General features: G+C 48.0%; 1 gene segment (V, D, J or C); it reads right to left on the minus strand.

The window, feature by feature from the left end:
- Positions 1–482: 482 nt before the first annotated feature.
- LOC102511367 lies at positions 483–13,263 on the minus strand. The segment is given in 3 exon segments: positions 483–493; positions 12,693–13,003; positions 13,107–13,263. Coding segments are annotated over 3 exon segments (360 nt in total).
- Between the last annotated feature and the right edge of the window lie 236 nt (positions 13,264–13,499).

Below are 13,499 nucleotides of genomic sequence, written 5' to 3' on the forward strand. Positions count from 1 at the left end.
AAGTAGCTGGCTTTATCCAAATTCAGAAGGAAGGTGGAAGTCTGAAAGCCATCATGAGACACATGAACTGGGCTCCCCTCGGTATGTGCAGGAACACAAATACACACACATGCACACACAGGTGCACAGGTGCATACGTGTAGAGACACCCAGTCTTGTATCGTATCTGCATGAAAAACTTCCTCTGTCCATGATATTGTCTTTGACACACACTAAACATAATCCTCTGACAGGAAACTGCTGGTATAGGAGGGAAAATGGAGGACCCGTATTTTCCAGTAATGAATGAGCGACTCAACTTTTCTTGGATCCCACGACAGGGGCTGCAATGCTGGACTTAACAGTACCTCAGACGCCATCAGCACACGGCCCTGCACTGAGCTCTGGGTTTAGTCCTTGTTTCCACTTTACAGCATGTGTAAAGGCCCCACGAGCACCTGCACACAGTGTTTTCATTGAACGTGAGCTTTAAATTCACCTACAGATACACCTACTATTGAAATGGCTGGTTTTATGGTGAGTTGTTCCTAAACATTGTAAAAAAGTGGCAGTTTTCCACGGTGGGGGCTCCAATTTTTCAGTCCTATCAGCAGAATTTTGCTTTATTCCTGTACCTCTTTATGTTAGAAAATTATCACATCCTTTATGCATTATTCTTCAGTCATGGGGAGGGGTCTGGATAAAACAGTCTCACCTGAATGTAGCTCCTAGTTCAGAACATCTGAACATGCTGGGAACAACATAATTGCTCTCTGGGTTCTGGGTTTAGCCACAGTCTGATCTCTGCTCAATCTCCAAGCTTAAATATAATAACCTGCATAATTCAGATCTGGTGTGAAGTTTCCTTCCAATGAGTGTCTCTATATGTGAATTTGTTTTTGCCATCCACATGATTCACTTTTATTTGACCATGAAAATTAACCCATTAAACCAGCATTGCCTGACTGGGGCACCCTGGCTTCTGCAAAAAAACTGACCCAATCTCACAAACTGGGAATAATAACAATAATAATGAAGATACAGAAACCTCAGTTAAATAGAGTTTGGTGACAGCACTGTGGGCTCTCATGTCCTACAGGATAGCAGAGTCCAGCTGTGTGAAGAAGAAAGATGCCCTCTTCCCTCCTAGCAAGGACTCAGGCAGTGAGTGGTGGTCACAGCTCAGCCAGTGAGAAGCCCTGTGTGCCTTGTTCACTACAGCCCCTCCTCCAACATCCATTCCCATCTGCAAAATAGTTCTTATCCCCGTGTATGCTAGGAGCTGCAGGTGGCTCACTGTGATTCCAGGCACTGAACGTAAATCGTTGTTGACCCCAGATGAAAACATTTCTTCTTCCTGGAGAAATAACTGGCCATCTCTTTGTTTCAGGTCAACATTTTCAGGGCCCTTATGGTATCAGACAAGACCCCATATGAGTGTGGGTCTGCTGAGCAAACAGGTGTGGGACCCACACTGGGCCCATGGCTGCGCCCTGTGTTTCTCCCAGACCCTGGAGTTTGAGTCTAAATCATTCTCCTGGGTCCCAGCTTCCACATCTGTGCAGTAGGAAGCTCTGCAGGCTTTGTCTGAGAACTATTGTAAGGTGTGTCCTTCGTAGGTAAGACCTTGTACTGTAAGCAAGTACTTAATTGGCATTCAGACTGTGTTTAAAATCAGGTTGTTCCAGCTGTAAGTGGCCGGTCTTCCTCCCACTCCTTGGGAATAGGGGCTGATCTACTGGGCCTGTGCTGAGCATCCTTCAGCCTGGCTCCTTCAGAACCAGACTGATCCCTTAGACCTGACTGGTGTTGGGCTTGCTGGCTATTTGTGCTATTTGAGCAGTTTGACCCTTTAGGCTGCTTTGAAAAGATTCCTTTTCTCTCCAGAAAACCTTTTGAGAAAAGGGGTCCCAGTGATCTAACTGTTTTGAGGTCACCTCTGCTACAGGAACCCCAGCTGAGTTTGTGTGTCAAAAACAGGGAGCTGCCTTATGCAAATTTCTAGTGAAATGGACAGACTTGGCTAGAGGCAATCATGCTTCCATTAAACGTATGTCTCATCGGCCGTTATGAATAGCTGCTGGAGACCTCAAACTTGCTTTTCTTGAAATCAAGTCAGACAAATACATAAAATCTCCAAGTCTGCATGGAATGCCGACTTCCCTCATTATTATGCACCTTTGAATTATGCCTGGGAGCCTTACATCTTCTGTTGTAAACTATGGTCATACGATTAACTGAGGCAAACAGGGACTAAGGGAAGAAAACTGGGCCTCTGAAGCCTCGGGCTCCCCTTCCCTGGCCTGTGTGTCTCAGGCTTCCCTCCAGCACCAATTCCTCCCTCTCCTCTTACTCCTGCACCTCCTCTGTTCCCTCAGGTCTTCCACAGTCAGTGTCTCAGCCAACTTCCCGCTTCCTCTGAAATTCTCCCCATATTCATTCCTCCAACTTGTCAGGTCTTGTTATCTTAATCTTCATCCTTATGAGGACCCAGAGGGCCACCCCCTCGTTTCTTATTTTCCTGGACTAAAGCTGAACTGTAGTCAACGATTGTCCAAACCGACCAACGTTCCTCACTGAGGAATTTAATGGGGCCCCTCAGACTCATCGGCCCGGCTTCTCTGACTTACATCGTCCAGTTCCTGCAGTTATTGCTGAAGGTCAGGCCTGGCGTTGCGTGTAAACTGCTTACTGGTAGAATCCTGAAAGGTGTTTAGAATTGCGACGAGGAGAAGCGTCCACTCACTTATTATATAAAAATCTCTAGTCGTAACTTGGCAAACTTACTGGGCATTTCCTGAGAATTTTCCAAAACTGTTATTTGGAATAAAAGTCCAGCTTTCCCATGAAAATCAGGTGAATCTGTTCATGTTTATTACAATTAACTTCAGGTAATTTTGAAAGAAAATCATAGTATTGCTTCATATGTTTATTCAACGCAGGCAACACTTTACTCTGTGTTCGTTAATAGTTTGACTCAGGACATTTCCATTCTATTCACAGAGGAACAGGGTGGAATGGGCAACCATGTCCTCCCCAGATTTCCTTAAGCTGACAGACCGTCTCTCTCGCACTACAGGAGAGTCACCTGAGGGAGGAATGTTGAAATTCTTAAACTTGAGTTCCGGCAAGTAAAACGCCTGCAGAAACCCAGACCCTCCTAGTTTCTGCTTTTGTTCTGTTAGATCCAGGACATTGGGAAAGAGACTGTTACAAATGCTTGCTCTTCCGGCACCTCCAACCCTCTGAGCAATCCTCCCGACATCCTCCTGGTTCCCAGTGGCTCTGAGCGAACATGTGAAGTCTCCCCAGTCCCTTCTCTCAACAAAGGTCTCTCCAGATGGGAGGTGAGTCTCCTCCAGTCCTGAAGGTCATGGAGCCGCACTCTCCCTGCTCAGCTGAATGACTGAGAGCAGCCCAGGCTCAGGGCCCTGAAGCCACTCCCACAGTGGGGACCTGTGACGGGCCTCTCAGGCCTGTGCCCTGAGCCTGCCCCCTGTATTTAGGCCCTTTGAGGGATGCACACCTTTCGCACTTCAGTTACTCCAGCTCTATCCATTTACTAGGATGAGGCTCCTTAGTGAAATATTATTCTAGAATTACTGTGTCTCCACAGAGAGAATAATTCTAGAACTTGATAGTAGACATCAAAGTACCTAAAGAAATTAATTAAATGGAAAACCTCAGTTCAGTAAAATTGGGTGAACAGAGGGGAGCTCTCATGCCCTTTGCTGGGCTCTGAGGCCATCAAAGAGCCCAGAGCCCAGCTGGGGGAAGCAAGGCTTCCCCGTCTTTCCTGGGCAGGACTCAGCCAAGAGAAATGCACGGGCTCTGGTTCCCTCGGGCTCCCTCAGCCCCCTTCCCCCCTTGATGAAGGAGGCGTCTCCTTTTACTGAAGACCTGCATGTGGCTCATCAGGGTTGCAGACGCCATACTGAAGCTGTTTACTGGTCCAAAGTAAGCCCACTTTTGTTATTGAAACAACTGCTCGTCTAATTGTGTTACATCAAAAAAGGCTAACTTCCCATGAGAATGTTGACTTTTATCTCCCTTATTTCCTTTCGATTTCCTTGTAAGTTACCGAGGAGGTCCCTGGGATAGACGTGAGCTCCCAACTGCCCAGACGTTCCTGGTCACATCCATGCTCAGAGGAGAGAAGGTGGCCCTCACCAGCCTGCAGGGGGTGAGGGGAGGTGAAGGGGTGCTGTGAGCTCCTGAGGGGGAGGGGATGTGGGTGCTGGGGAAGGTCTAGTGATTTCTGTGAGAGTGGGTCACAGTGGGGCAGGGATATAATCGTTTGTGTCTTGTGTATATTGATATTGTTTTACAATTACAAGCAATGTTATTATAGATGTAAAATAAATAATAATTTGTGACATGTTCCATATGTGGAAAATCTGTTAATATTAGAATAAATTATTGTTCAAAAGAAAATTCTGCAAATATTAAGACTGATACAATTATAGGTAGGAAGTTGTAAATATTGAAACAATGAAGTCCAGCCTGGGCCCTGTCTTGTTTCGGGGGACTCATTGAAGCAGAGGCGTGGGCCCCCTCCCCAGTCCTGGGTCCCTGCTCTGTTGCCCCGTCCACTTATAGGTCCATGCTCCGGGCCCTTCTGCCCACAGACCTAGAGACTTGTGTGACTAGTGTGTAATGGGGACTCTGAGTGAACCGAAGGTCTAAGTCTGGTGTCTGTTGGTCTGTCTTTTTCATTTAGTGAGAATAACTTACATACAGCAAATTCATCTTCTGCGTGTCAACACTGATATGAATTTGCCTGGATGTACAGCATTCTATCACAGCTTTACAACATTATTGACATTTGAGGCTGTTTCTTGCTGTGGGAGAGGCCGTGTGCATTGTGGAGTGTTGAGCAGCTTTGAGGGACTCTGCCCACTAGGGAACTGGGTACCTGCAGCCCACCCCACATGTGACAGCCCAACCTGTCTCCAGACATTTCCACATGTCCTCTGGGGGACAGAATGACTCCAGTGTCACACAGACATCAGTCTCCAAATATACAACATTCCTCATTCTATTCTAGGGAAAGGCACTGCAGGAAACAGGACTGGGGACACTCTCGAGGATGAAATGCCTGGAAATACATGAAGGGTGGAAGGTAAACTCAAGGATGCCCAGAAGAATCATTTGTGTCATTAAGTATCTGTAAAGTTGATGACTAGAAACTGTAGTTAGTGCATAAATATCAAGTAAAGTCCCATGAAGAAATATTTCTGTGAGTCTGTTCCTAAGTTAGATGAGGAATAAAAGACAGACAAGCCTGACTCCATGAAAAAGGCCCGAGCTCAGATCAGAAAGTTTCCCTGGAAACATTATGGATTGGCTTCCAGGGGAGACGGTGAACCAGTGGAGAATGCTCCATCTCTGGGAGGAAACCCGTCCATGGCTGCTTCTGCACCTGCTCTGAAACTGTTCCTGTGGTTTCCTCATGACCCTGGGTGCCCCCTGGTGGCCTGAGCCCTCCCTGCAGGGACCTTTGTGTCTGGGTCACCCTGATGTCCCCTCACTTGCTCTCCTTCCAGTGACAAAAGCATACGGCTGTGTCCTCAGGGACCCCAGAGCTGAGCTGCAGGGACACATGGCCTTGAATGTGTCTCTGGAGATGGGGGGGAATTTTTGGAGAGGCAGGGTGTATGCAGTCCAGCTCCCAGACCCAAGCACCCCAGGTTCTGCTGGGCTTTCCCTGGGGGAGGATGGAACCAGACCCACCAGGAGGCACTGTGTGTGGTGGAGAGGGGGGTTTATGTTCTTGTCAGCTAAGCCTTTGGCCCTCAGAGGATGACGTCAGTGAAGAGAGACCCCGGCCCTGGGTGGCAGAGGTGCTGTGATGGCCCTGAGCCCTGGGTGTGGTTCACATGCACGTGTGGTCGTGTTTCCACACGACCATGGAAGGTCAGGTCAGGCCCTGTCTCTGGGCTCGGGAGGCGGTGCTGGTTTATATCCAGGGTGGACCCCCCTTCTGCTCACTGACCACAGCTGCTCTCCTCCCAGAGCAGGGAGTTCAGTCCAAGGAGAGTCGGAGGGCAGGGGAGTGACCATAAGCAGAGCAGGACCTACTTTCCTTCCTACTCTCGTGCCCCCCAGCCCCCCCGGTCCCCTCTGCTCCCTGCTCACCTGCTCTGCATCTCTGCTCTGACTCTGAGCTGCTTGTTAAACAAGGCTGTGCTCTTTCCTGGAAGTCAGACTGAAAAAATAGCTATTTCCTGACACTGTGTTGGCATTTTTGTTACAACAGTAGTGAACCGTGTTCAAAAGCACGTGCTCTGTTATTTCCTTAGTCTGTCCCTCGTGCCTTCACCTCACATTCTGTGTCTACAACGTGTTATAAAGCAGCCCCCATTTTGCTCATTTTTGGATTGGGTTGTTTGGTTATACTGTGTAGCACAGGGAAATATACACAAGATCTTAGGGCAGCTCACAGAGAAAAAAATGTGACAATGAATATATGTATGTTCATTTCTACCTGAAAAATTGTTCTCTACCCTGGAATTTGACACAACATTGTAAAATGATTATAAATCAATAAAAAATGTTAAAAAATTAAAAAAGATTTTACAAGAGAGAATTTAAAAGAAGGGAGAAAAGTGATTTGTAAACACTGTATAGTTAATAATAGAAGAACAATTTGCAGCATACTAGCATTCCAGTTAATATGTCTTTTAAAAATCTTAAAAGAAGGAGAAAAATTCAATAAACAATATTTGAAACCTGTGCATTATCAATAATAGGAGATAAAAACCAATAGAAATAAAAATGTAATTAGGTGCGTTTTTAAAAATAATAATAGTAAAATGATTTTAAAAGAAAAATTTTAAAGGGATTATAACTGTAGACATATACAGGTGTTTAAAATGTGAAGCTTAAAAAGGTAATAGAAATTAGAACAGATTAAAAATTTTAAAAAGTGGTTGTGTTCTCATAGATTCTGTGCACTCTTAATGACTTTATCAGGAAGTGTTTCTGTCCTTGCTGTGTTTCTCGAAGTCTGCTTGTTGTTTCCAGAGGCCTTCCACTGGCTCCCTCATCTGCGCCGCTCCCAGTGCCTGTCGGCAAGCAGATCGGGCTGCCTCCCAACACTGGGTCAGTTACTGCGCTCATACATGGTGGGCGGGCAGGCCACTCCCCCTTCCGATGCCGCAGTCAGATGCTGTGCTCGGGTGAGGTAGGCGGGTGGATCGCGTCCCCTCCCAGCACCAAAGTCAGATGCTGCACTCCTGCCAGGAAGGTGGGTGGCCACGGGCCCTCTGCTGGCCCTGTAGCTCCTCTGCTCTGTGCACCTGTGCGCTCCATGTCAGGTCTGCGCTCCGTAGGTGGGCTCCAGGAAGATGCAGAACAGCCCCGCCCCTGCTCCATTCCCAACTCAGCTCCTTGTTTGCCTTGGTGGTGTTAGTTCTCTGAGGTACCAGGGCAGAAATATCTTCTGTGCCTTGGGCTGTGAATTAGTCTCAGTCCTTCTTAGGAGGTTGTAGAGCCCCCAGGTGCAGATTCAGGTCTTGGTTCCATCCCTGCCCAGGTGCTATGCACAGGAGGACATGACGGCTGTGGCTGTGCCCCACCTCTCTTCTCCCGAGAAGCACCAGTAATGGTGCTGTGGGTTGAGGAGGCAAAGGATACGGCGCCCTTCACCCAGGGCACACCAGCAGTGCTGCTTTGCTTTTTTTTCCCCATAATTTATGGGGAAGTCAGGTTGTCCTGCTCTGTATCCCCTCCCAGCCACAATGTCCAGTACACTGCAGTCCCCCGTGGCTGCCTCAGTACCTCAGTACAGCCGTCCCAGTCCTCTACCCGGCTCGGGCAACCTGCCCTTTCCTCCACCGCCAGCTAGTATACTGGTTGGGTGTCACGAGGACCCTTTGTGCCCATTGAACTTGGTTCTGTTGGTCAAGGGGTGCTCCGTACAGATCAGAGCTTCAGAGGCTCCCCCTCCATCCCGCTGTGCTCTCTGTTGAGGAGGGGGAGATTCAGCTAATGAACACTATTCCTCCTTTGCCAGTCCTTCCTGGTGGGACTGGTCCTGAACTATTTTGCTTTTTCTTCTTTCCTTTTTCCTTTTCTCCCACCAGATTCCTGGTGTCTTTGTCTTTTGAGGAGTGCGATTTTCTTTTGTTGTTCAGCAGGTGTGCTGATTGGCTGGGTGGGTCTGTGGATGTGAGTTGTGGTGTATTTGGAGAGGGTGAGCTACGAGCATCCTGTTCTACTCCAACATGGCCCTGAGTGTCTTCTTGAACATTCTTGCAGGAAGACAGCCTTCACTTGTTACAAACTTTTACCCTCTAAGGAACTAAAGTTGGCTAAAGAAAAATTGCAGTTTCCCAGAATCATATTTGATGTCTAGGGCATCGGATGTCATAACAAGGCACTACTTACATCCAGAAAGGCATCATGGTTTTCTGAGTTTACTAAAGCCCAAAATTTAGTGTGAAATGTGAGTGCTTTTTTGGGATGGAGTCTAGCTGATTATTGTAGAGACAGACTCCAGAGTTCTTTCTCATGGAAACCTAGATGAAGTTTTCTCAACACTGGCAATCCCGACTCCATTTTAAGGGAAGAAACAGAAGACACAGATTCAAGTCCTTAAAGGGGCATATTAAGAGCCTATCCTTCTGTGGGCAACCTGATTAGCAGACCCCTTTCTCCTTTTTGTATAAAAGCAAGGGGAGGTCTTGGGGTGTTGACCAAATTCACAAGGACCACCGCAGACCTCTAGGGTTTCATAGCCGTGAGCCGGATGCTGTGGCACAGGGAGATTCCCACTGCCATGGGGTCCGCACGGCCTCTGCCCCTTTGTTCAGGTCCACACATCACAGCCAACATTTCTCAGTCAGCTGCCTCCCCTCCTAAGATGCCCTTTTGTTCCCTGCTCCTCACAGAGCTGTGCTATGTTGTCTCAACCTCAGCACATCTACGCTTCTCCCCTCCGTCCGCAATGAAGTCCCTCGTGACTGCGTCACACCGAGTGACCACCTCCTGAGTCCTGATCACCTACGAGAAGCCCCTCTAAGCAGCCTTTTCACAGTGGCTCTCAGGCAGGAGGACTGCAGCTTCCACCTTGGAACCTGGGAACTTCATGTCTGAGCCCAACAGGGAGAAGCAAGGCCTCCTCTTCTTTCCTGGTAAGGACTCAGCCAATGAAAACCCATGGACTCCTGTTCACAGGAGCCCTCTCGCCTCCCATTTCATTCTGTAGAAGAGTCATGTCTCTGTTTTCACTGGGGACTTGCATGTGGCTCACCAGGACGTCAGACCCCAAACCGTAATTCTCTGTTGTTCCCAAATAAACCCAGCTTTGCTATTGAGATAATGGGCAGTGAGTTTTACATCAAAAACCTTTACTTCCCATAACACTTTTTATTTTACTTTATTTACTTTTTATTTTGTTATTTTCTGAGAAGGTCACTGGGATGCACATGTGGTCATACCTTCACAGACATTCCTAGCAGCATCCCTGTGTAGGAGACAGCAGGGAGCCATGGCTAACCTGCAGGAGGTGAGGGGAGGGGCAGAGTAGCTGTGAACCCCTGGGGGAGGGTGTGTGGATGCTGGTGAAGGTCTGGCTGTTTCTGTTACTATGTGTCTGTTATACAAATGGCATGTTTTGATATATTAACATGAATTAAAAAATTACAGTCAAAATTATTCTAGATATAAATCAAACATGTTAAATATCAGTTAATACTGAAATTAATTTTAATGCAAAGTGAAAATGTGAAATATTTAACTAGCTAGGATTTTGTAAATAGATAAACCAGATCCAGCCTTGGCCCTGTCTTGTCTTCTGGGGACTCAGGTTAAGCAGAGACACGGCCCCTCCCCAGTGATGGCTCTCTGTTCCACTGTCCCCTTCGCTTGCAGGCCTGTGCTCAGGACCCTCCGGCCCACAACCAGCACACAGTTGTGAATAGGCTGTAAGGTGCCTGTGAGTGAACTGAAGACTCAGGTTTGGTGTTTGTTCATCTTTTCATTCATTGATGTTGATGCACATATAGAAATTTACCTTCTGCATGTCTACATATTTATGAAGTTGATGAGATACAAAGCTTTCTGTCAGAGTTTTTCCACATTACTGACATCTGAGGCTAGTTTCCTGTTGTGGGAGCTGCTGTGTGCAGTGTGGGATACACGGCCACAGTGATGGACTCTGCCCACTGGGTAACTAGGTTCCTGTAGCACAGCCCACATGTGACAGCCCAGCCTGGCTCCACACATTTCTAAATGTCCTCTGGGGAACAGAATGACTCCAGTGCCACACAGACATCAATTTCCTAATATACAACTTTCCTCATGCTATTGTAGGGAAAGGCACTGCAGGAAACAGGACTGGGGACCCTGTTGAGGATGAAATGCCTGGAAATACATTGAGGGTGGAGGGCAGACTCGAGGTTCCGTAGAAGTTTCATTTCTGTCATTAAGTATCTGTAACCCGACAACTAAAAGAGTGGGTAGTGACTAAATTTCAAATGAAAGTCCCATGAAGAAATGTTTCTTCTGTGTCTGTTCCTAAGATAAATGAGGAAAAGAAAGACAGACAATTCTGACTCCATGAAAAAGGCCCAAGTTCTGAAACAGGAAGCTTCCCTGGAACCATTATGGGTGGGCTTCCAGGGGAGACGGTGAACCAGTGGAGGATCCACAGTGTCTGGGAGGAAACCCGTACATGGCTGCTTCTGCACCTGCTCTGAAACGGGTCCTCTGGTTTCCTCATGACCCTGGGTGCTCCCTGGTGGCCTGAGCCCTCCCTGCAGGGATGGTTGTGTCTGGGTCACCCTGACTTCCCCTCCCTCACTCTGCCTCCTGGGACAATGACACATGGCTGTGTCCTCAGAGACCCCAGAGCTGCGCTGCAGGGAGAACAATTCCGCAATGTGTCTCTGGATATAGAGGGGCCTTTTTGGAGACATAGGGTTCACACTGTGCTACCCCCAAACCCAAAGCACCCGAGTCACACAGTCCTTTCACTGGGGTGAGACAGACCCAGAGCCACCAGTAACCACTGTGTTTGATGGAGGTGGCGGGGCCCTGAAACAGAGTAGGTGAGGTGGAGGGTCTTCAATGTTCCTGCCCAGCTCTTTCTCCAGCACCTGGGACAGGACACCTGGGGACTGGAAACAGAAAGACAATATCACTTCACAGCACCATCCACAAAGGTCAATGTTCCTCAGACCCAGGAGGTGCTCAGAGCTGAGACAAGCCATCCAGAGGTGGATTGACCAGAAGGAGTACGTGTCCCTTTGGATTAAGCCTTCTGCTCACAGAGAATCATGTCAGTGAAGATAAGAACCCTGACTGTGAAGGCGACATTGACCCTCTGTTCATTCATCAGTCAGGCAGCTTGAGATGCTTTTCTCCACGAGGTCTGGGCCTGTGGGATTCTGTGTCCATCGTTGCATGTCCCAGTTTTACCAAGAAACCTGCTGAGTTGGTTAGTGAGAATCCTCACCCTGGAAATCTGATCGCTCTCAATATTTGATCTAATTCACCTAATCCACCATCTCCTAGGGAACATCTGACCACCCTGGCCTCCTTCATCAAGAATCCTCTGGAGAGAATGTAGCCAGAATCCTCTTGACCTTGAAGTCTCCTCACAGTGGTTTTCCCCCCGGTCAACATCACCATCTTCTTGGCCATAAGACTTCATTTTACCGTCTGTGTTTGGAATTGTGCGAAGTTTCCAAGGCTGACACAAATACCCAAAGTGAGATTTGTATTACATTTAGAAAAATGATGTTTATTTTTTAAACAGTATTATCATACTCACAGCCCCCATCAGTATAGTTCATGCCTGAATGGAGCTTGTCTGCCACAGATACTCTCTCCTTAAGTCAGCTCACAGCACTTTGTGCTCAGGGACACTGGACTGCACTTCAGGATTACACACGGGCCATTTGAAACAGGAAAAATTCCTACATATACCACAAAGTGTCAAAAACATGGTACTAACTGGACCTGGAAGGAGACTCATTTACGTGATGGGAGTTGAAACAAGAGGGCAGAGCATCACCCTGACCGACCTCAGGTGGGAATGTTAGTGTGTTGGGGATTCAAAGTGCTGCCCGCGTTGTAAATGTCCAGGAGTTCAGAAAATGCAACATTTTTCGCTTTGTGCTGGAAATAAATTTTGCCCAGATGTGATCTGTAGACCGCAGACTCCGTGAGCAATGAGGATCCCTGCACACGCAGTCCTGGGCAGTCTGGAACTGGCGTCTGTGACATGCATTCTGCTCACAGCAAACCCTGCGTGCCCTTTGACAGAAAGATGGAGGGTGTGCAGCCTCCTGCCCCGGGAGCAGAGACAAAGGTGAGCAACTGTTTGCACGTGTTTTCCCAGTGCCTGTGCCTTCTCAGGGTACTCATCAGGTTTGAAACTTTCTGAGTCACCTTTAAAATTATACTAAAGTTTAACATTGTTTGGAGCTTTATTTCAGTTGTAAAACTACATCCTTATTACAAATATTATTGTCAGAAAGCAACACATACCTCAACAATGAAAATTGAAAAACAAGCAGAGGGTCTGTATTAGAGTTGATGGGCGGGAAAAGGAAACCAAGGATTCTCACTACAAACTCCTCCCACACCTCTGCACCTGCTGTGGGGCTCAGCCCTGCCCTTGGTGGGTCGTGAGCACCCCCTGGGGGCTGTGGGTGCCCCAGGGAGTGAGGTTTTTGTCTGGGCTCACAATGACTTTCCCTCACTGTGTCTTTTGCACAGTAATACATGGCCATGTCCTCAGTTTTCAGGCTGTTCAATTGCAGATACACCGTGTTCTTGGCGTTGTCTCTGGAGATGGTGAATCGGCCCTTCACGGAGTCTGCATAGTATGTGCTACCACCACCACTATTAATAGCTGAGACCCACTCGAGCCCCTTCCCTGGAGCCTGGCGGACCCAGCTCATGGCATAGCTACTGAAGGTGAATCCAGAGGCTGCACAGGAGAGTCTCAGAGACCCCCCAGGCTGCACCAAGCCTCCCCCAGATTCCACCAGCTGCACCTCAGCCTGGACACCTGCAAACACAAAGACATCCTGGTCAGGAGACTGTCACATGACTTCTGATTCCTCACTCACGACCACCCACATCCTCAGTAGCTCTTGTTCTCCATGAATTACCTTGTAGAAGAGCAGCCAGGACCACCCAGCTCAGCCCCAGCTCCATGGTGTATTGTCTGTGCTCAGTCCTGATCAGAGAACGGGAGCAGCTGGGAATCCCGGGCTGGGGCTCCTCTCCCAGTGCTGCAGGGCCAGGGCCAGGTGGTTTTATCCTCAGAGGGAGGCCCTATTTGCATGTCATCTCACTATATAGCAAGTCGGGGCCTTGTTGGCCTCAGAGAGGGCCAGGCCCCTGAGCAGCTGTGAGTGTGGTTTGCCGGTGTTGGTAACATTTGGAAATATCATGTTAATTGTGTGAGTTTTCAGGGTAAACTCTTAGAATCTGTATTTTTATTACGTGTGCACACGGATTCTGTGATGTCGCTGCCAGAGTTCCTCCCACGTTGGTGATGT

This window comes from Camelus ferus, chromosome 6 (assembly GCF_009834535.1).
Source record: "Camelus ferus isolate YT-003-E chromosome 6, BCGSAC_Cfer_1.0, whole genome shotgun sequence".
NCBI classification, from domain to species: domain Eukaryota; kingdom Metazoa; phylum Chordata; class Mammalia; order Artiodactyla; family Camelidae; genus Camelus; species Camelus ferus.